The sequence below is a fragment of the Takifugu flavidus genome, chromosome 11 (genome assembly GCF_003711565.1).
Source record: "Takifugu flavidus isolate HTHZ2018 chromosome 11, ASM371156v2, whole genome shotgun sequence".
NCBI classification, from domain to species: domain Eukaryota; kingdom Metazoa; phylum Chordata; class Actinopteri; order Tetraodontiformes; family Tetraodontidae; genus Takifugu; species Takifugu flavidus.
In genome coordinates this window covers 9,898,563-9,920,765 of record NC_079530.1, presented here as the reverse complement: position 1 = coordinate 9,920,765, position 22,203 = coordinate 9,898,563, and the positions used below count along the sequence as shown (strand labels likewise).

At 45.4% G+C, this 22,203-nt stretch overlaps 2 protein-coding genes and 1 long non-coding RNA gene across 13 annotated transcripts in view; 1 reads left to right on the top strand and 2 right to left on the bottom strand.

Annotated features, from left to right (window-relative positions):
- The window catches only part of ebf3b (EBF transcription factor 3b), a 65,508-nt gene extending 54,637 nt beyond the window's left edge, over positions 1-10,871 (top strand). For 3 of the 7 annotated variants that reach the window (XM_057046555.1, XM_057046557.1, XM_057046556.1), the window contains exons 11-16: positions 1,106-1,194; positions 6,140-6,205; positions 6,412-6,583; positions 6,915-7,100; positions 7,579-7,746; positions 8,956-10,871. In XM_057046555.1, the coding sequence (XP_056902535.1) occupies positions 1,106-1,194; positions 6,140-6,205; positions 6,412-6,583; positions 6,915-7,100; positions 7,579-7,746; positions 8,956-8,987 (713 nt within the window). In that variant the 3' untranslated portion in view covers positions 8,988-10,871. The other 4 variants (XM_057046558.1, XM_057046560.1, XM_057046559.1 and 1 more) reach the window with 2 other exon arrangements.
- The window catches only part of mgmt (O-6-methylguanine-DNA methyltransferase), a 36,146-nt gene continuing 14,953 nt past the window's right edge, over positions 1,011-22,203 (bottom strand). For 3 of the 4 annotated variants that reach the window (XM_057046563.1, XM_057046564.1, XM_057046565.1), the window contains exons 4-5: positions 21,728-21,867; positions 18,457-19,253 (exon numbers count right to left, since the gene is read on the bottom strand). In XM_057046563.1, the coding sequence (XP_056902543.1) occupies positions 19,125-19,253; positions 21,728-21,867 (269 nt within the window). In that variant the 3' untranslated portion in view covers positions 18,457-19,124. Of the gene's footprint in view, positions 2,310-18,456; positions 19,254-21,727; positions 21,868-22,203 lie in introns of those variants that run through there. The other variant, XM_057046567.1, reaches the window with a different exon arrangement.
- Positions 17,250-18,376, bottom strand: LOC130533304 (uncharacterized). Of its 2 annotated transcripts, XR_008952534.1 has the most exons (3): positions 18,234-18,376; positions 17,972-17,995; positions 17,250-17,847 (listed from the first exon to the last, which is right to left on the bottom strand). It is a non-coding gene; the product is annotated as an uncharacterized LOC130533304 (long non-coding RNA). The 2 variants fall into 2 exon arrangements; XR_008952535.1 differs by having other exon boundaries at positions 17,250-17,995.

Below are 22,203 nucleotides of genomic sequence, written 5' to 3'. Positions count from 1 at the left end.
TGTGCTTCAATGGTCCTGCCTCTGTGTGTGTGTGTGTGTGTGTGTGTGTGCGTGGCGCCTGCCCGCGTCCGCGTTCTCTGGTGTTCGGCAGGTTCAGTGAGCTGTGCGGTGTTAATGCTGAAATTACATGCTGAGTAATGAGTGATGGGCCAAATTACAGGCTGAACAATGAATAGAGGCAGGCAGCTCTTATTAGTCTCCATAGAAAGCCATTGATTTATGAAGCGCCCGGCTCGGCGGAGTTACTCTCCTGAAAATGATATCTACATTGAGAAGTGATGTTCTCTATTAAGTTGTTCCCTCCCCTTTACACTGCCGTGCTCTTTCCCTCCCCTCCCCTCCCTCCTCTCCCTCCCCTGCCCTCCCCTGGCCTGGCTTAGCCTGGCCTGGCCTGGCCTATGAGTGTACACATGATTGTTTAGAATCAGGCGGAGCGGTAAGGAAGCCTTCAATTACCCATTAGGACTGTCAGACATAAAATGCCCTGCTCTCACCAAAGTCTGGGTTATGATTCATTTACTTTGTGCTTCTGATTCATCGCCCAATATGCCTCATGCTCCAGATTACTATTTGAGGGGTGGGAGAGATTAATGGCTCCACGGAAGCCGCAGCCGTATTTCACGGAGCCGGCGTTGCAGCGCGCTCGGCGCAGAAGGGTGAAATGACAGCAACTTACACTAGATCAATGTGTGGACAGCCTTTCACAGATTATTAAAGCTGTGTTAGATTAAAAGACCCCTGCTATGTAGTTTGCTGTAGTCAATATTCTCAAGTAGATAAAAAGGGGGAGGGTCCCTCTGAAGGATTCTCAGACTGATGTAGGCCATCAGGGCTGTTAATGGAATAACACTTGGTGACACAAGTGTCAGAGGAGTCCGTGTCATTTTCTCTGGCTCGCCCTGTGGAGCCGGTGATGTTTCATAAAACATCATCTCACCCTTGAGACTTCTTGGAAATTAGGGTTTCTGAAATGACTTCTTTTTTTTTTACTGTAAGAATTCACACGGATATGCAGAGATTTCTAAATTAGTTTATTCCGCCCCCCCCCCAGAAAAAAACATTGTTGTGGTTTTCATCTCTGTTTTCCTTCTTCCCCCCCGTGCAGCCCTGAATGAGCCGACCATCGACTATGGTTTCCAGAGGCTGCAGAAGGTCATCCCCAGACACCCCGGTGATCCCGAGAGGTTACCAAAGGTCAGTATGGTAGCAGCACATAAAAAAGCAGAGCAGAGCAAAAACGGGTTAAAACAAGTCTGAAATGTAACAGGAACGCGTCCCGCCGCCGTCCGAACGTGACCGATTTCCTCCGCACGTGTGGCTTCCCCACTCGCCAGCACCAGCGGTAATGGTATTGGTTTTGGGTGCGGAGAGAGGTGAAAACTCTCTGTGTGGTAAAATAGCTCAATCAGGCGTTTTCCTCTCCAGTAGTCTGTGGAGATGGTAATCTGGTCAGAAACGACGTCTGCGCCCTCATTACCCCACTCATGTTTTCCTTTCATTTTCTGCAGCTCGATTTGGTTTAATCTTTTGTTTACAGAACCCTGTGCCGTAAACCCCCTCGTCTTACCGCGGCTAATAGACAAAGACTGCGTGTTATTACGCTTTGGCTTTCTTATTGTTTTCTTTTGAACCTGGGCGAAGGAGTTGAAAGCCACGTCAACATTAGATGCACCGCCGTGCCACATGAGTTGGCTGCCATATTGAAAGACCTGCGAAGGTGCGCGAGCGTTTCCTTCCTCCCCCGCAGAAATTCTTTGATTCCTTTTCTCTTTCATCCCCTTTGATTCCTTTTGCTCCGTCCATTTCCTATTGATAAAATCAATGTGTGTTTTCACTAATTGCCACCCTGCCAGCAACAATTTTTGTGAGTGATGTTCCAGATGTGTCAGGTGTAATAATATGACTGATTAGTACATTCAAAGTCCCTCGGCGTGCCGTAAAGTGGGGGCCACCTCAGAGTTTTAATAATACTGTAAAACCTTTAAAGACCTTATCTATTAAATCCCAGCATGCAACACAGCAATATCATTAACGTCCAACAGGCAATTTAATAAAGACCAGATTGTGTGGTAGCTTTAGACGTTTGACCAAGGCAATTCGGAGAAATAAGAACATCACAGCCAGGCCCTGGTTCAGTATAAAGTGTTTCAATTAGACGCGGTCCCCATGGAGACAGGAAACAACACCCGGACATGAAATGTTACTCTAATTTCAACTGTAAACGTAGACTAAAAGGTAAAGTACACTTACCTTTAATATCCATCCGGCTCCCTCTATCTCCACGGGCACCGGCGGTCAATCCCGTTGCACTGTTTCAATTTTATAAAGTTGTAAAATCCACATCTTTTCAGCAAAGAGGGCAACATTTTCAAACAAGGCTTTATTGCCGAGAAACCTTACCCCTTCCCTCGAATACCAAGCGGTGTTGCTTTTGAGACAGATTCTGACACTGAACCCGAGATTAGTTTCCCGGGCGCGCGTGCACTTAATACGGCACGCTCTCCCTGCCTTTGCATGAAACAATCACGGAGCGAGATGAAACCCTGCACTCCCAATAAACAACATAAATATTTGATTTGCTCTCTAATGGACCCAAATATGGGGTTCAGGGGGCATGTAAATGATCCCACCAAGTGATTCGTCATTGTTAAGCTTGCCATCTGAGGGTCAGCTCTCGGGGTCAAAAGCACATTCCCAATAAAGCAGCCCGCGGCGGGCTAACGCTGGCATGTACGTTTGGAATGAGAACAGAAAGCAGCATATAGAGAACAGCTATTACAGGGTGCAGGTGAGGTAGGCAAACTCTATAAAAAGAAGATAAAGCTGGAGGACTGGCGGTGTGCATTAGCAGAAAGGCAAATCGACACCGTGCCCACTCACCGCCTCTACCCCCCCCCTCCATGACTTCACCCTCCAGTTGATAATATTACTGCGCTATATTGATTTCCACCAGCCTTCTCCCTGGGACCAGTAAGACACGTGGTAATTGTAAGGAGACAGAAAGCCAATATGGGAGTGCTCATGGATAGCAAGGGATGCACGCTAATATTGTTGCTACACAGAGAAAAAAAAAGGGGGTGGTGGGTGGGGGGGGGAAGCTGCCTCTGATTGAAGTTTACCTCGTAATTCTAAGACAACATCGTAGATGACAGTCTGACCCTGTGGGAGGAGTGGAGATATAAAAATTCAATGCAAAGTCCAGGGTGAATATGAAAGTAATAAGTGTGAGCAGTCAAGTGATGAGAAAGGAGATTGGTTTGCGGGCATCGCGTTAAGTGAAGAGAGACTTTTGAATTCACCCTCCTTTTTAAGATCTTGTTATAAAACAATTTTCTATTCATAATATAAAAAAGACAATTTATAATACCATTTTGTGCCCTCTGGCAGTAATGGACAAATAGACTGGATATCACATTATATCACACTCAATTTCTCTCTTCTGTAACAAATTAGATTCATTATGAAATTAAAAGTGGAAACTCAATATTGTTTTATTATTAAGCTGATTGCTTTGGATTCTTTGCTGATTGCCTGATTCTTTGCATAAGCCCATTCTTTTCCCATTCTTTGTGTAATCCACAAGGAAAAAATATTACAAATGTGTTCATGTCAAGCAATTACCCATGTATTTAAATGAATCTCTCTTCCTGTGCTCTTTGAAGTACCTTCATCTAATGGCCCTATGCTTCTAAATGCATTCATTACCTCGGGCTAGAGCTAACAGAGTAATTGCCTTACAGTTTTATAATGGCATTAGCACTCCAAGCTACATAACCTAGGCCGTCTTTTATTAACTGTGATAATATAAATACAACATCCGTGTTAATCTACTGCGTGAAGGACCACATTCGGGCAGATTTAAACGGCACCCATACAAGACATTATTTTTTATAACTTTAAATTTGTTACAGTTGCCTCCCTTTTCCCCCGCCCGACCGATATCTGGTGCGATCTGTCATCTGAGAAGCCCGTTTGAACAGTTGTTGAACGCGGGACCTTTATGCAAAGCGGGGCGCACAATGGCGGAAATCTGTCACGCATTTGTCACACGACAACAGAAATAATTTGAGGCCTTTAATTGTTTCAATTTAGCATGGTGTGTTCTGATATGTCTCCATGACAAGAAAGCCAATTACACTTACGCCGGAGCAGTGTCGAGATTTACATGGAAATGCCCTCAGAACGCCATTCGCTGCTAATCGTATTCACAGCGTGGGCCGATACGCATGAGCGCGCCTCGTCAGAAGAAAACAAACTTCTCCCTTGATTGGTTGCAGCACTTCTCATCATCCTCAGATATGACTAGCTTGCCACTTAAGCATAGCCCTGCGAGTCAGCCTGGTTAGTTAAGACACCACGCGGTAAACGACAGATTAAGGATGAGAGGCAATATCGTTTCCTCTCCTCCGTTCTCCAAGCTGTCCTTATGTCACTGCTGCAAAGTACCATATGGACAAGGAGGGAGAGGACGTTTTGCGCTGAATGAAACATGGCTGCTGAACGAGACGGTCTTAATTGCTTTAATTGTTGTTTAAAATTGAGAGCCATGTAGGAGATCTTGAAATATGATAGAATAGATTATTGGTAATTATTAACTGCAGACAAAAAGAAAGAAAACCACTTTATCTCACTCAGCAAGAGAGAGAGGAATCTGTTCTGCCTGATGAGAACACATCAAGACAGCTGGTCCTCTCATTTAGTCTACCTGCCTCATGACAACCATAATTCTTTATTTGTATGCAAACTAGATGCATGCAACGTTGAGCATACACACCAATTTCAGAGGTAAATGCCCATTCTAAGAGCCACCCATCCGCTAACTTGGGCTGGATTAAGCGATATGTTTCTATAAGAGAGCATGGCATACGCTGGAAGTGGCTTCTACAGTGATTCATCTTGATAAATCAAGGACTGTGGTAGATATACGCTCCCAGGGATGAAAGGGCCCATACACACACGGCAAACACGCTACGTACGCGGCGCCTTGGAAGCGCAGGCCAAGTCTTGGAGGCCACTGTTTGAAGGCGCGAAGGCTGTGTTTACATTCATTTACGGCAGCTGCCGTCTTAATCCCGCACTGCTATTGCCAAGTGATGGAACACTTCAGACAAATTACCGGGGCCCGCAAAAGAAAACACGGCGAATGTGGGAAGAAAACAAGCGCCATCTGAGATGTTCCTGGTGACAGATTTGCATTGCTTTTAACCAGGGTTCTAACAGCACCCGCGACAAATCTCTCCTCTACAGCAGGTGACAACAAGCGAGCATTTTAAAAAACACACACCACGGCGATGTCTGCAACTCGCCTTTGTCAGATTAAATGCACTCTAAAAGGAGAAGAGGGTTTTCATAGAGCATATTGCCTCCTGTATTATGGAAAACAAAGAGAGCAGCCTGGTTGCTTGAGAGGGATTTAATTGTAAAGTGCTGAATTCAAAGAGGAGATAAAGACACACAAACGGGCCAAACCCCACCTTGCTAAAAGCCCAAAAACAGAAGGGGGGGTGGGGGGTGGGGAATCTGGGGCCAACTCATTTTCAGTGTTAAGAGCCAAAGCAACACAGCTAATCCGCATTGTCAAGCGGGGGCAAGCATGCAGACATGGATAAGACCACATCCTGAGCATCCGTGTCCCCAAGGCACAAGCACCCAGCTCTTGCTGGATGGGAAGTCATTTGTGAAGTCCTTTGCAACAGCCAGTCAAAGAGGTTAATTGAAAAATTCCTTAATGTCATTACAACAGAACTAGATTAACCCAGAGCTAATTCACTTTATTGTTCTGAAGAGCGAGGACTCGGCACTGAACTCCAGAGCAAACGTGAGGCCCAGAATCAGGAGCGAGGTGTTGTTTTTAAAGGACTACGCCAGTTTAATTAAGATAGGGAACATTATTCACTGCTCCGCATGGTTGGAAGGAGCAAAGTTGTTGCGCTATATAAACGTAGCTCCGGTGCTTTTTAATTTACCGTGGCTTTCGTGGAGCACCCGGCTATGTAAACAGTTGTAAAGCTCTCGCTGACCCTTACTGGGAGAAAGGCCTTTTTCTTTTAGATATTGTTTGTTGCCGTGCGAGCCAATTGGTTGTCAGATATAATGCACGCGGAATTTAACATTTGCCCTTCCCGTTTTTCCTCATCAGGAGGTGCTACTGAAGAGGGCGGCCGATCTCGTCGAAGCCCTGTATGGACTGCCCCACAACAACCAGGTCCGTGTCCTTGCGAAGGGTGCTTAAAAACCCGCTTTGAAATTTTACTGAATCACCAACGGGTATTTTCGCTGCTATATCTGGAAGTACATGAGACACATGCATTTACCATATACCCAAGACCTGGGCATCAAAAGACGAGTAAAGCTATAAAAAAACAACAACCCATAAACAACAAAACCTTTGCCTTCTTTTGCGCTTCTCAGGAGATCATTCTGAAGAGGGCAGCTGACATCGCAGAGGCCCTGTACAGCGTTCCCCGCAACCACAACCAGATCCCCTCTCTCGCTAACACAGCCTCCCACGGCATGATGGGAGTCAACTCCTTCAGCAGCCAGCTAGCAGTCAATGTGTCTGAGTCACAAGGGAATGACCAAGGTAGGTGATTTAGGCTACGACCCCATAAGTCACTAGTGCTCAAAAGTAGGGTCAGGAGATCCAGTGGGGGGTCCTTGAGGGGATTGTAGAGGGCGTGTAGGAAAACAGCAGATGTATAAATTTGAAAGAAAATACTCCTTTCCCTCCAGCGTTAAAGATGGTATAGTTTCTGAAGGCCGTTCTCACTTCCTCCGAGTGTTTTAGTCTAATTACAAGCTTCATATTTAAACTGACATCTGCCAAAAGTGCGGCTATAAAAGCTATCGACATCCCCGAGACGGAAGCATAAAGATGAATGAATTCTTTTTCTCTCCCCACCCATGTCGTTCAGTGGGCTACAGCCGGAACACCAGCAGCGTGTCCCCCCGGGGCTACATCTCCAGCAGCACCCCGCAGCAGTCGAGCTACAACACCGTCAGCAACAGCATGAATGGCTACGGCAATGCCGGTATGAACCTGGGAGTGCCAAGCTCCCCGGGGTTCCTCAACGGATCCTCTGCCAACTCCCCATATGGAAGTGAGTAGCTTGCCACCGCTGCACGGCGTAGAAGCACTAAGCTGCTGCTGCTGATTTAATTCCAGCTCCCACGTTCGTTTCCACGTCTATGAATCATTCCTGACAGGGTTATAACATTATTGATGGTTATAATATATTACTCTTTATTCACGGCAGCTAGTTTAGTTTGAGCCCTTTGGGGAACGCGCGGAAGGGACGAGGAAACCCTGGCTTTTATGCCCGTTTCGCCAAATGGCACCTGTGTTTGTTCAACCGGACAACATGTTGACAGTAGGGGCCTACGAGTACTGATCCAGTGCCCCGCTCCCCCCCCCCCCGCCCCCCCGAACCCACCACCCCCTCCACCCCCCCAGCAGTAACATTATCCTAGCCTTACCTTAACTGCCCTCTCCTGCTCTAGCACTGCTCACAGCACGTTCTCACTCTCTCCTTCCCTCACAACCCCCCTCCGCCTTCTCCCTCCCTATCGTCTCCGCAGTTAAACAAAAGAGCGCCTTCGCCCCTGTGGTCCGACCCCAGGCCTCCCCACCCCCCTCCTGCACCAGCGCCAACGGCAACGGACTGCAAGGTGAGCCCCCCTCACCCCCTCATCCCTTCCCTACGGACTACTGGTCAGATACCGCTGCTCAGGCCTCTGTCCGGTTTGGTGAGGGATTAATCATTACAAATATATGCATTTTGACAGGCCAATTTACACCTCTCAGTTCTCACTCAGACAACCACACACACACCCACACACACACACACACGCACACACACTCACACACATCCACACACTGTGCATGTACTGATGTAGGACTACCATGTCATGTCTGTGCAAACAGCCATCCTCGTTGCCCTTTCTTACAAATGATCGCCCCCCGACGTCGCAGGAACAGACCCTTCCGAATTGTTTTAGTAATTATGTTTATTAGGTTTTGTGCATGTGTCATGGCCGACATGATTGCTTTGAAAACAAGCTTAGCCGTAGTGTGTGCCCCAAGATTAATAACATTGGGCTTAATGAAGTGGGAAATTAAAGTTCATCTTGCTACACGTTCATACTTATTAATACATGTTGTGCAGAAATTAATGAGCAATGCCTCGCCATCATCTGCGCTGGCAAAGTTAAAAGCATTTCAACCATGACTCTACAAATATACTCACAGCGATATAATGATATATCATCACAGCACTTCACTAGTCGCCTAATTGTTAAAACGTGTGAAAATACTGAATATATAAACTCTCTCGCAGAGGTAGGGTTGTTAATGATATCCCAGCCAGATGGTCTTGGTAGAATAAGCGAAGCTACCTTTTGATCTCGCCTAATCTCTCTCAGATAATGACACAGAGGCACGACTTGGATCGCGCAGAAATGTAGCGCTAATGCACTGTACAGAGTGGGAGCGACGATGGAAGGAAAAGGCGGCAAAGAAAGGGATCTGAGGGGTGTCGGCGCTCCAGTATGGCGGGTATTGTGGGAAGTGACCGTGTTGTTGCTCTGCCGTCACCGCGGCTGCATCTCCGGGGAGTCTGGGCCGCTGTTTGCCATTACCCCGAACGCCAGGAGAAATATCACACATAGCAAGGCTGGCATGCTGGGGGCCGAAATGTCAGAGCAGGAGGGAGGTTTTCAAACTCTCCCAGTTAGGAGGAGCGTGCAGCGGCAGGACGGCGAGGTGGCAAACACTCGCAGGCGCATATGCACACACGCTCGTTCACGCACGCCTGCCTGCGTCACGTCACTGAACACGCACGCACGCACGCATCCATACACGAGTGCACACACACACAGAATTTTGAAATTCAATTTTATATCCCTGCCTGGTGTAGACAATGGAGTAACCCTTCTCTCTCTGTCTCTTTATTCCAGCCATGTCCGGCCTGGTTGTCCCTCCAATGTAAATGCACTTTCATCATTTCAAGCACCAGTCTGCTCACTATCACTTCACAGGACCCCCCCCCCCCCCCCAAGCACACAGCTAAATGCTGGTGTAATGTATAGTCAGTCGCTTGTTCTCTCTCTTTACTTTTTTTAAGAAGAAGAACAAAAAAAAAGTCTCCCCCGCCCCTGTTTTAAATGACTTTCGCTCAAAGTCTACAGGAAAAGAGGATTCCGTGAGGAATAATTGAATTTTTTTTCCTGTAGAAGTTTTTTTTTTGGTTTTGTTAAGGTTTGTTTATGTTCTTCCATCTTAGTCACCCTGAGGAGGAAACGGGACGATGAAGGGTATATTTTGTAAACTTTGTCTGGTTGCACTTCGGCCTTGGAAATGTCCAATCAACCACGCATCCGATACTGGAAGAGACTCTGTGGACTCACCATCTGGTTGTAAAGTAAAAACACTGATGTACAGTACATTTGCCAACGAACTCCAGGAATAGTTTTTGTTTTTTCTGTTTCCGCTCTCTTTTAATAGATTCACAACGGTTGTGTCTCTTTATAATGTGACTTTTTCCTTGTATTTTTATGTGTGACAAAAACGACACAGGGGCCAAGACGGTTTGAATTTCAACTGGAAAAATATAAGAGATATATAATGTAGAAAAATTGAGGATAAAAGTACAACGAATACGAGTAAAAAGGGGCGGGGCTGGGCGGGTAAGCTTGTATCATGTTTCATTCCTGCATTTTAACTTAAATTTTGTAATTTATTGTAGCTAGATCTCATCTCCAAACGTTTAAAAAAGAAGAAAAAAAAGCCTCTTTGATTCAACAAGCACACTGACGTGTACAAAAACACTGCTCTGTTGATAAATATGATGTACTTCCATGTCTAGAGCTTCCTTTAAATCAAGTGTGTTTTGCCATGTTTTTCCAACTTTTTTGCTAGCACTGTATAATAATGCATTCCTAGGCTACTGTGAAGTCTGTTTCTTGTTGATGAGGAGCAGTCTCCCCCTTCTAGCTCCAGCTCCCTTATGTGTTTTATATGTGGTTAAAAATTGTAGACTATTGTGATATTGCCAAACTTGTGCTAAATATTTATACATCTGTCTTTTTCATGTTCTTTTAAATCAACAACGACGACAAAAAAAAGCATAAAAAAATTGACAAAATTAAAAATCCATCAAGAATGTAGAAGTATAGTAGTTCATCGTCATATTTCTGTTTGAATACACACTTGCGCTCACTGAGGGAAATTTTGTAACATATCAACTATAAATAATGTATTTATCTCTGAAATTTTGTATATTGCTTTTCATTATGTATGTATTAATCGTCATGCCCTTAATATAGTGATGCAGCACAGATAATTCAGCCAAGAACTGTTGCCTTCATTTGTTTTCTTTTTGTATTTGAGGAAATGCAATGTGCATATATTTCACGTGTATCCGCAAAACTTTGTGTTACTCCGTCAAGACTCTCTGTCCATTTTTTTAAAGGGGAAGTCAAACTTCATCGTTTATTTTTATATTGATTTTAAATTATCTATACAGACCATTTTGGAGAAAACTTTGTTGGTTGTATTGTCAAATAAATTGTTTGTGACCCATATGATAGTTGTTAAGATCCAATAGAGACTAATGTGCATGAGGGACAACCTTGGAGATAAAAAAAACAACAAAAAAAATCGTTAAAAAAAAAACAAAACACACTCCATCTGTGGTTGTATTTTTTTCTGTTTTGTAGAATGTATAGAGGTCATTTTTACTCACCACTTATGACTCTGCCACATAGCTTACATGTGTTTACAGGGACGTAAAAAGTTTAAAAATGTCAACATTTGGAATGGAAACAGAAAAATTAATAAGTGATGTTTTATTAAAATTTTCAGTAAAAACGCAGTAGCTCCTCAATTTGTGGACTCTTTGGGCTTAAGTGCACGTGGAATGGCAGACCAGCTGACAATCAGGGCACAGAGGTCGGACCTTCCAGGACCGACCTGTGGCGCGGCTGGAATCTTCCATGTTCGTGCGGCTGATTGTTTAAAAAGTTGTGAAAAAGTGTTTAAAAACTCAAAAACAAAAAAGGCATAAAGGTGAAAATGCTCTTCAACAGAAAGCGCTGACATTGTGACGCGTTGGTACCGTCTTTGTATCGGCATCTCCTGCATCTGTGGTGCTTCAAAGCTCCATTGTAGTCGTTCATAAACAGTGCGAGCTTTTTATTCAAAGCAGCCCAAATGGGGCTCATTCAAATCCCTCATTTCATTACATTAAGCCACCTAGTTAATAAAGAATCGATACATTGAAAGAGCAAGGTTATCCTTTGTCTATAAGGGCTGGTATCATTTTGAACCTCTTATAGTTGGAGAGCTGGGAGGAGGGGGGGGCAGAGCCTGAAATCTATACTCATCAAGTGGGTCAAACAGGAGGATAGAAGTGTTTGAGGGAACAACGGCGGTTCTACTTAAAAACAACTGAGCGTCTTATCTGGCATCCTGAGTGGCGCCGGAGCGCAGGTCACCAAATGTCAATTTCTCATCAAGGCGACATTGTCCGAGGCCGCCTCCGCCTTTAACGCGCAATTAAACCACGGCAACCGCGCGCCGCAATCAGCATATCACACTTTATTATGCCAACAGGCATGCGCGCATCTCGCGGCGCTGCTGATAGCGCAAAGGACAGCTACACTCAAAAGAGCCTTTTTTTTTTTTTTATTCCTGCCAGGGATCGCCTTCAAATCAGCCCCCCGATAATCCAACGTGTCTGATAACAATGGGCGCGCAGCTGCTTCCTGACACGGCATTATCTGTTTCAGATACGCTAACGGCGGCTTTGGATCAATTCCTTCCTGCCGTTTCCGTTATTCCTTGGGAAAAGTGCTGCCCAAACCGTATTTCTATTTATTTATTTTTTTAAAATTCGGCCTTTTCTAATAAATCCCAGCAATCTTCTCTCGTCACAGAGACAAAAGAAAGAGACCACTGCTGAGGGTGAAACAACAATAAAAGAAGACAAATTCGCTCAGTCACGGCCAGTTCTGGCAGGTCGGGGGTGGGGGGCGCCCGGCAGCCAGGCTGGAGGTACAGTAGATTGTCCCAGCAGGTCTCCGTGTACCCGACGACCAGTTACTACCCCTGCCCACACTACTCAATCATCGTGAGAGCCTCTTTATTGGAGAACTCTAATGGCCACCCTCCACCATGATCTTAATGTGTGCATTAAATATTTATAAATCCTGGGTCAATAACGCCCCATAACCAGAGCCTGACAGACCCCCACCCCACCATGTGGCTGCCTCCCTCTCAAACGCAGGCAAAGGTCAAAGGGTCACGCAATCAAAAGAGAGCGAGGCTGGCTACATCCATATGTTGCCACTCTTATCAAGACTTTCCTCAGTACCGGTTATCTGTCAAAGGAAAGAAATATTGAAAGCAATATCGATCTTAACTAGGCTTAGGTTGCCGTGGGCTACGCTTCAAACATCTGCTCGTGCATTGTTATATTGTAAAAAAAAAAGAGAGAAGTAGGGGGTGGGGGGGACACCCCGAAATCACAACAATATTAGCCCGGGCGGTGATGCCGAGCATCTCTGGCTGACGCAGGCTGCCGAGCATGACAAACAACCCCATTATTAAAAAGCTCCAGCGCCAGATTCTTCAAAAAGTTGATGTATCGAGTTACTTAACCGTCTCTGCTGGGTTAGCCCGCCACCGCCGAGGGTGACTCAGTAGTTTTGAGCACGTCCTGGCTGCGCTCCTGTACTGTTCAGGTGAGAGATTGTGGTCCGGTGATAGCGCTCACAAAGGAGCGGCCGGACAATGAGCCAGTCAATGGAGAGCTCCAGCTGAAAGAGTCACAATGGCCGTGCATGCTGGGAATTGGGCTGAATGATATAAAGGAATGAAGGCCATGGAGGACAAGCATTCAGAAAAGAGGTTTTGTTTGCTCTTTATCAACCTGCTGTTTCCCAGGAGGAAAAACAATTCAAACTGACCTTAAAAAAGAGAATATTACCTTACTGCCCCCTCTGTAACTCTTATTGATGGCCTCGTGCGGCCATTTTTAATCGATGTGGATGTGATTATGGCATCGTGACGGTGTGTGTGTGTGTGTGTGGACGGCGCAACTGATCTTTGACGCTCGACGGGCAGCGCTGGGAAGCACTTTTTAAGGATTTGTTCGCGGACGAGTCGGGGATCTGTGTAAGCGCTGAAAGAAAACGGGGCAGGACCCAACAACTCCTGAAGTTTGCACATGAGAGACACCGCAGCCGTGACTCATAAAAACTGCAGGACGGCATCACAAGTTCGACACGGCAATGAATCAAAGCCAAAAAAAAAAAAAAAAAAAAAAGGGAGGGGAGCGTGACCTTTTTCTTAAATGAATAATTCCACATGTGAATCAAAACAGGAAATGTGACACTTTTGTCTGAAACGGTCCCGCGTTAGCGCTGCCTCCTGTCTGTGACTTGGCACATCAGATAAGACGCCGCTCCCCTGTTATTATACACTGGGAGTCAGCTCTGCAAAGGAAAACTAGATCCTCCTGAAGATTTCCACTTCACTCACTGCAGTCAAGGAGGATGAGCAAAGTATCCCAGTGCTTCAAAATCCATTAAACTTGTATTTGGGTGTCATTTGATACTTCATCAATGTTTCAGTGTGTTTCAAACCCGCAAATGCAGGATTTACCCCTGGTAGAAACACACTCTATATTTCTCACACGTAAACTTTTACTTAAAACGACACAGTAAAGACTCAGGAAGTGTTACGCTACGGTGATAAATTAATATCACTTGAACGGCGTTCTCTGCCACAGCCTCCTCCACATAGAGCTCCTTTCATAGTGCCCTTCTGTAGTGCTTTGTCCAGTAGTTCTGGATATGATATCATCTATTAATAATGTATTGGCAATGGATTACATAAAAAGGGACCAGAAATAACATCCAATATTCATGCCCCCTGAGCTCGACTGTGTCCAATCCGTTTGGCCCATAAAACCTTCGCCCCATTTCCATATCCGCTGTGGGTCACGATAGGTCTGCCTCACAAAGACTCACAGAACAGCTCTCAACTCAGGAAAAGGGCAGTAAAAATTCAGGTGGATTTGTGAAACCTTAGGAAACACCCCCCCCTTCTCAAAATAAAAAAAGAGAAAAGGAAAAAGGCTTTTTTTCCCCCTCTCCCCTCCCCGATTTCAGCGCCTGTAGAAAACCTGGTGCTGTATTTCCCTCTTTAATTGTGCCACTTGAGAAATTGACGTGCCTCTGAAACATGGCATGAATCTCGCCGTTATTGCGGTCCCCTTGGCAGGGAATGTTGATACAACATCTGCATGCTATAGAAAGTAATGGAAGTAGCAGAGGTGGCAGCTGCAACTCTACAGGAAGTGTGCCATTTTCAGGCAGCGCTGCTGTGAGAACCACTAACAGCCAGCCTGGTCTTGCAGGCATCTCTGATTGCCAGGACACTATGACAAACACGCAGGGGCTGGGAGTGTTGCATCCTGGGGGATGACAGTTACTGTTTGATTGTCAATAAGGCTCATTAGCAGAAAAAAATGGAGAATGTGAAAAGAGATTAAATGACTTGGGACGGGATTCCTTTTATGTTCCATTATGGGCGTTTACCAGAGCCTTTATTTCACACCGTAAATGGAAAAACTCTTGATTTGCCCCTGAAAAGACTTATTGCTGTGTTATTATTTATGGAATTTTGCGGACACGGTAATGAGCCAGGAGCGATTCCATCACAACAGACCTTACAAGTGCTAATCAAGCCCTTACGCATCATCCACACCTTCCAGAAACCTCTCCACTCGCTCCGAGCGGCTCTCATCTTAAGAACGGCAGCGGATGCTTCCCTCCATCTTGGGGAGGAAACGGCCAACAAAGCAGCGTGTAAGGGCCTTTCCCTGAAGAGTCCTTGTCACGCCGCGCCAAACCTCTGTGATTATCGTTGTTTTTGCAGAGAGTGTCCATGCCTGCCAATACCGCTGTTCCATAAATGAATTTGGCCCCTCGTCAACGAATTACCTAACACGCAGAACTGTGTATGTGTCACATCCAATTCCAACTCACCGGCTTTGGTGGTGTGTGTCAGCTGGAGGACTTAATCATCAATCGTCAATCATAATAAGCGAACCGCATTGATATGGTTCTTTTTTTAACCCTCCCTGCACAGTTAAATAAAGTGAAAACTGGGAAGTTAAGTCTGACCTTGTTAAATTCAGACCACAATTTATGTTTTCCTAAATTAGCGTTTGGATTAATTAGTCCTGGGTGTGTATCGGTTTCTACGTGCTGGAGCTTAGGCACTATATCTTCTTTCATAAGGAAGCTGGAATGATATCTGTCAGTTTAATCTTGATGTTTTTGCTTAGAAGCAGCTTTGCCTGCTCATAGCTGCAAACTTTTAATTAATGCTTAATTAAAATATTTATAGAGAACTTTTTTTTTCCTTTTGCATTAGATGCTAATCAATAAACTTCGTCTTATGTGATATTACGCACCACCTCCGGCATGCATGCGCGCGTACATGCAAACGCGCTAACGATGCTAACTGCCAACACACCACTGAGGAATCTGGCTCATATTTTCCCTCTCCCTGATCCAATCCACTCTTCTCCCCCGTCATATAGATCGGAGCCTGCAGGGGCCAGAGGCGCTGACAGAGCCCAGATGCTCCCAGTCTGTCTGGTGGGACTGGGGAGACTGGTGCCATGGGGTCCTGGAGCCTCTGAAGTGCCGCCCCTCCATCAACATGACCAAGGCTAGACCTGCACTTTCTCCAGACTGAAACACTCTCCTTGGCCATGTTGACAAGCGTGCTGCGCAGTCACAGATTGATACACGCAGGGCTACGCATTCGCAGGACCCGCTCTCACGTAACGTATGGCCGTTCATCAGCCGTTCCTAATTAGAGACCCCCAGACCGGCAGTGGGGTTCACAAGGTTACAATGACACACTGATACAAGGTTAGCAACCTGCACGCACTCGCATGCTGATACCACTCGGGGTTTCTTTTACTTTCTCATTTAATCCTGCTGCATCTCATCACCCCTTGTCCTAAACCTACTCATGTCACAGGCGGGGGGGCAGGAAGGGGGGGGGGTGTCTTTGTTCTAAAGAAGCAAAAACAAAAAGTGAGGCACCATACGAATCCTCCCTACGCCCGCATATTCTCTCAAAACACAAAGATCATTACAAGAGCATCAAAGTATGCCATGTTTGAAATGATATTTCTCTTTGTAGTTGTGGCGTGGCGTGGAGCGTGTTGGTATTAGGCGCTGCTGTGGCAGCTGTCGTGGCTGGCTGCGCAGTGCCGCGGTGTCAGGGCCTCTGAGGCCAGGCTGTCCCGGCAGACAGACAGAGGGGGAGGAAACCTGATAGCGCAGCCAAGCCCCAGTCTAATGTCAGTCTATCGAGTTATCTATCCCTGTGTCTATCTGTCTGGCTGTCTGGCTGATTGGCTGTTGGACGCTGCCTATCTGCATGCCGGATACTCCTCTGGCTGCACAGCATCGGCGCGCGGCTCCGGAAAGTTTCTCCCGTCTTTCATTCATTTAGTTCTTAGCGCACAAACTTCTTCAGGGAGGATAAAAGCTGCTGTTTTTGAATAACTGCGGCTGCAGGATTAACTTCTGCAGGGTCCCCGCCACTAAGCCTGCCGCTGGTTCCGAGGAGTGCTCGTTGCGATAAAATTAGAATCACGACAAAGAGCGGGAGACGGAAGTTCAGGTTCTGTTGAGGGTGGGGGGGCTAAGAGATGCAATCTGCAGCAGATGCTGTTGTTCTGTGGGCTTAGAAGCATCTTAGTACATCAGACATTATTAATACGGCCCCGGCCAGGTCAGAACCTTTCAGTAACACTACCAAAGCCACCAACCATAACCTTGCACACATTGAGGGGGGGCTCAAATGAGTTTGTGCTTTAGGTTAGTGTGTGTGCGTGTCTGTGAGGGGGTTAATAAATGTTGAATCAAACGCCGCACGAGACACTCACACTCCTTAAGGGTTGCCCATTAGCAGTGTGTGGGTGCATGGGGAGTTTATCAGTGTCTGGGTGATTTATGAAGTCAGACTCAATATCATCCACTTCACCCACACACATATGGACATACACATGTGCACACAGCAGCACGTACGTGGCCACATGCTCGCTCTGTGTCTCTCTCACACACTCGTGCACGTGCGCGCGTGTCTCTCCCTCTGAAATGGAGGAAGATATTAGGCCAAAATTAAAGGTTTCACAGAGATTAACAGTGCGGATGATGAGATCGTCTCAGCCCCTTTTTAATCGAATTCCTTTTTATCTCCGAACCAGCGAGATACAGAAGTGGTGCGCACGGTGAAAATACAACCGTGACATTCTAAAAAAAAAAAAAATAGAATTGAAACTAAAAAATAAAAAAATGCAGGACTACAGAAAATAAAAGGTGTGAATTATTTCACTGAAAATTCCTTGGCAGTTTAATAATTAGGGGGTCGGTTACAGTCGAAATATCTCAGGCTTTTGATGCAGGACTTTTTTTTTTTTAACATCAACTACAGACCTCTATAGACATCAATATTTCTGGCTGCTAAATTTGTAGCATTCCTTAGAATTTACTTAGCCACAAGCAGAAAAAGGAGGGTGCTTACAGTGCACTTCAGAGTGCGGCTGGTTTAAATGGGACCCCTTGTGGCTGTGTCACAGCTCCCTTCGTTAGGAGGCTGACTGTAGCCTGTAGTCACCACAGGCATCATTAGCCCTCTGTGAAACCACAGCCTGGGTCTCATTCTTCATCTGCCTGTCTGCTGCCTGAACATCTCCACCACCACAGCGCTCCAGCGGCAGAGGAAGCGAGTCCAGCGGCACGGCAGCCTGCACACAGCTGACAGAATCAGAAATTCAAAAATGCAGGGAAGTTCAAATGTATTCAGTGAGCGGGCCACTTGAATGGGTTCTGCAAAAGGTCAGAGCCGGGGTTATTTTTGGGGTGAGGATTATTAGGCTACCTGGGCCGAGCAGGGGAGCGGCGACTGCGGAAAAGTGGGGGTCAGCGCGGATAGACGGTGGCGGTCCAGAATTTAAGACAAAAATGTGCATCATCAATGTCAGGAAATGTGGAAAAAGAAAAAAAACACGAGATTTTGTTTATTAAAAAAAACATGCACCCTCACCGCTGCCTGAGAACTCGCCGTTAAAAGAATAATTCCTCCCACTGGGATCTAACTGGGATGTGGTGAAAATAAAATAACACATAAACATTTAAGTTACCGATTAAATGTGCAGGATGGATTCAAGGTTGAAATGTTGACTTCTGTTTCCCGTTCTGTACTGCCCTCTAATGGAAAACGCTACTCAGAAATAAAAAAAAAAGGAGCTGAGACGTAGACGGAGCTGCAGCGGGAAGACATAAAGCATAATTAACTGTGAGTCAACGCGACATGAAAAGCAATTTCAAAAAATTAAACACAATTAAAGTGATGAAAAGGCCGGATTTGTCACTTCCAGATGTATTTATTTAAACGCATGAAAGGCAACAAAAGCACAGTATGCAATGCATAAGACGCCTCCGCTCTAGGTGCATTATAAGGAGCAAACAATGAGATCTAAATGAAGACAAAACAAATGCTTCACTACAAAGCTTTGTAGCGGTAAAATTCAGAGCCTTTATCACTGGATGTTGAACAAAGCATCCACTTGGCAGGAAATTAAAAAACCAACGAGAGGTACAAAGACTAATTCTGCTTAGGAAAAAAATAAACAACAACAATGCAAGAGACATATTTTTAAGGGAATAATAATTCTTTAGAAAAACCATTCCAGCACTATCTGGCAAATGCAATGGCGACCCATGGGAGCATATGTTTGTAATTCCTACTGTTCTCTGTTTAAGTTATTTTTGTACATTCTAATTCTGCAACAACTCTGTATCGCATTAACGATGCAGCATCTCTATTCTTAGATTTTTTTTTAAAAATTGTGTTTGCTGCATATCTACGAGTAATTCCAGTTGCTCCACAGGGTGAGCCACACACCAAACTTTATGGCTCTTTCTTTTTATTTTGACTTGATTTTACAAAAACCCTGGCACTGTTTGTGAGCGTGTGTGTGTGTGTGTGTGTGTGTGTGTGTGAATGAAGGACACTCAGCCTCTGTCATGCTTCAGTCTGCCCCTCTCTGCCTCTCATGGGTGAGCAGCCATTGTTTGAGATGGTTGCCCTTGCCGCGCATGTACGGCCCGCTCTGTCCACTGCTGGAAATGACTCGGTGGCAGGGGATGAGGAGGGGAACCTGGCGCCGGCAGAGGAGAGGAGAGGAGAGGAGAGGAGAAAAATCAGCCCCAAAGATGAGTGTTTTCACACACGGACACGTCTGAAAAATTCATGTGTGTGTTTTTCAAAACTGTTTGGGAGTTGATAATAATATATATATATATTTTTTTTTCAGCATAAAACTAAGATGTTACACAGGATGAGTACATAAAAGAATAATTGTTTCTAAACAATAATAAATATAATTTAAATGCTTTAAAAATATGCGTTATTGTTATCTTAATTCTCTGCCTGTATTAGATGCCAAAACAGCTGGAGGTGTCGCTAATAGATGTGTGTTACGCATGTAAAAAAAAAAAGATTTACCGCATAAACACGGTGACTTGAAAGCAACCGATGTGCACAATATGAATCTGCATTTTCCTCTTTTTGGTTATGTTCGTGCACTGTAGGAAAACAAAGTGCCACACCACAAGTGTCTGGTTTGATCCTGCACAAAACCACATTCAGGGTGATGGCTCAGTCTTTGGGTGTAAATGTTTTTTTACTCTTTAATAGTGTAAAGCTAAGAAGCAATCAAAAATTAATGGGCAAAAACACCAGCAGGATGAATATTCAATCGAGAGGGTGTCAACATTAAGATCTGATAACCCTGTGATCATTAAAAAGAGGAAGTCGGTGGAGCGTTTACTCTTGTTGCAGACGACTGCCAGGGGGGTCCCGAGTTCTTTGTAAACTAAATGGCTGGAGAAAGATTAAACAAGCTAGCCTAAAACACTTCGATCATTGTGAAGTCGGAACAAGAAAAAGTGGCGACGGTTGGAGGGAATCACAGCAATTATTTCTTCTAGAATATTCTTAATGTCGCCCTCGTTACTGCAACGTTGCGCCGAACGCAAGCGCGTCCCAACAGCGGCTGCGCTGCCACTGGATTCCTTTCATTTAACCGAGTTACCCTGACTCGCCGGCTGCACCTCCAGCCTTTTATGGAAAAGTTGGACAAGCAGTGTGTTTCAGTTCAAATCCATCATTAAACCCGTTCCCATATCAACAGCAATAAAACTTTCCGAGCCCCAGATTAACCTTGCAGGGAGAGAAATACTGCTCGTATATTCCGATCAATACTGTTCCCCGGGTTTGGAGGGAGCGTGGGGTACCCTCAAGGCCTTCGGATCTGCCTCCTCACTTGGGGGGAAAGAGCACTACACCAGGCTTATCAATACTCAAATCCTGGTGAAGAAGAAGTGCCACAGAGAGACGGGGATCGATTGAGCACACTGAGCTTTTCGCGGCTGAAGCCGGAGTGGAGCAGCGATACTGACAAGTAATTGACACTGACAATCTGACTCTGGATCTGTATCAGGAGCTGAGGGCTCAGGCTCCCAGCCTCCCCGACGAAAGGAAAGAAACGTCTGTAAAACACAGAGCTGGGCGGAGGCAGCGCCTGGCTAACACAACATATGAGGTCCATTAATAAAACAGAGTTTTACAGACGCGCGCGCCAATTTTATAGGTTGGGTTTAAGTTTTGCAGTTTTCCAACCTTTCTACCTGAACACCAGAATAATAAAACCACCAGTATCGGAGCCATTTCACAGCACGGAGAAAGCCGAACATTTCGCTGGCTTCATTTCTGCGGTAAGGAGAGTTCTCTTCCTCACAGAGCACACCGGTGGTGCCCACAGCGCTACATGGGCAGAGCTAAACGGGCTTTGATCAAAGGGTTTGATCAAAAGAAGACACACCACTTGCCCTCTAGCCCTCCATTTTGTACACACAGGATTCGTGGGCAAAAAGATGCAGGCCAGGTTCCCTACAAGAACGGGAGATTTGCGATGAACAACCGCCGAAAAGACTGGAAACAACGGGAACAAAAGGTGTGGGCTTAAAACCTGTGCTGCGAGGAGACTTGGACTTCTCAGCCGCTCACAGAGGGAGGCATTTATCACACACACTGCCCATTTTTGAAACACACCCATTGCCTACTGAATCAGGTAGTACCGACCTTTCCGCACTGTATCTGGCCCAAGGAATATAAAATGAGTATTTAATAATTTCTTGGGTGAGAAAGATGTTTTTTAAATTCAAATGCTAAAATCTGGACAGCATCAGCAGTGAAAACGAACAAATCCGCACATTTAGAAGACTATTGACTTGAAAATGACCTGTGTTCAACTTTATAAACATCTTAAAAGATTAACAGATTATCAAAATAGTCCCTAATTAATTTTCCCAGAAATCAATTGGCACACTAATCATCGCGGCACCGTATGTAGTGATGTCATGGTGTTTCTAGTACTTACACTTTTTTTTTTCCTTTTTATTTACGACCTTTAGAAAATTGCTAATTAACTCCTGACTACAGGCAGTTTACCCTTTACAGGCGCTGTGCAGATCCAGAGTCAGCGCTCATTACCACGTAATGAAAACAATTACTTTCAACATCTGACAGGGTAGAGTGAGACAGAAGCCTGTCAATCACGGGCGCGCTCACCGGGTTCCTCCTCATGGCCCCTCCCACCGCTCGCACTGCTCTGGGGTTTCCTGCCATCTCGGCGAGGCGTTTGTACGACACCGTCTCTCCAAACTTCACGTCCCTCAGAAGAACCCGCAGTGTGCGGCTGGTGAAGGCGTCTTTTGGTGATGGAAGGGGGGGGGGGACAGAGGAGATGAGTGAGAGACAGGTCCTGATTTAATCAATCAAAGTCAGACATCTGGATCAACGCTGCGTGTTTACACACCTAAATCAAAGTAGCATTCAAAGATGAACTGATAATGTTGCATTTCAAACACACATTGGAGCTTTAAATGGGACTCTTTCCCTGTAGAAGACTCATTACACAGTCAGAAGCATGAAAGTCTCAATTTGACCTTAGGAAGAAAAAAAAAAAGCATCAACATGCTACAGAGTCAGATGTGAGAAAATTATTTCTATGGAAGGAAAAAAAATCTAGGTTAGGCTTTGAAAGG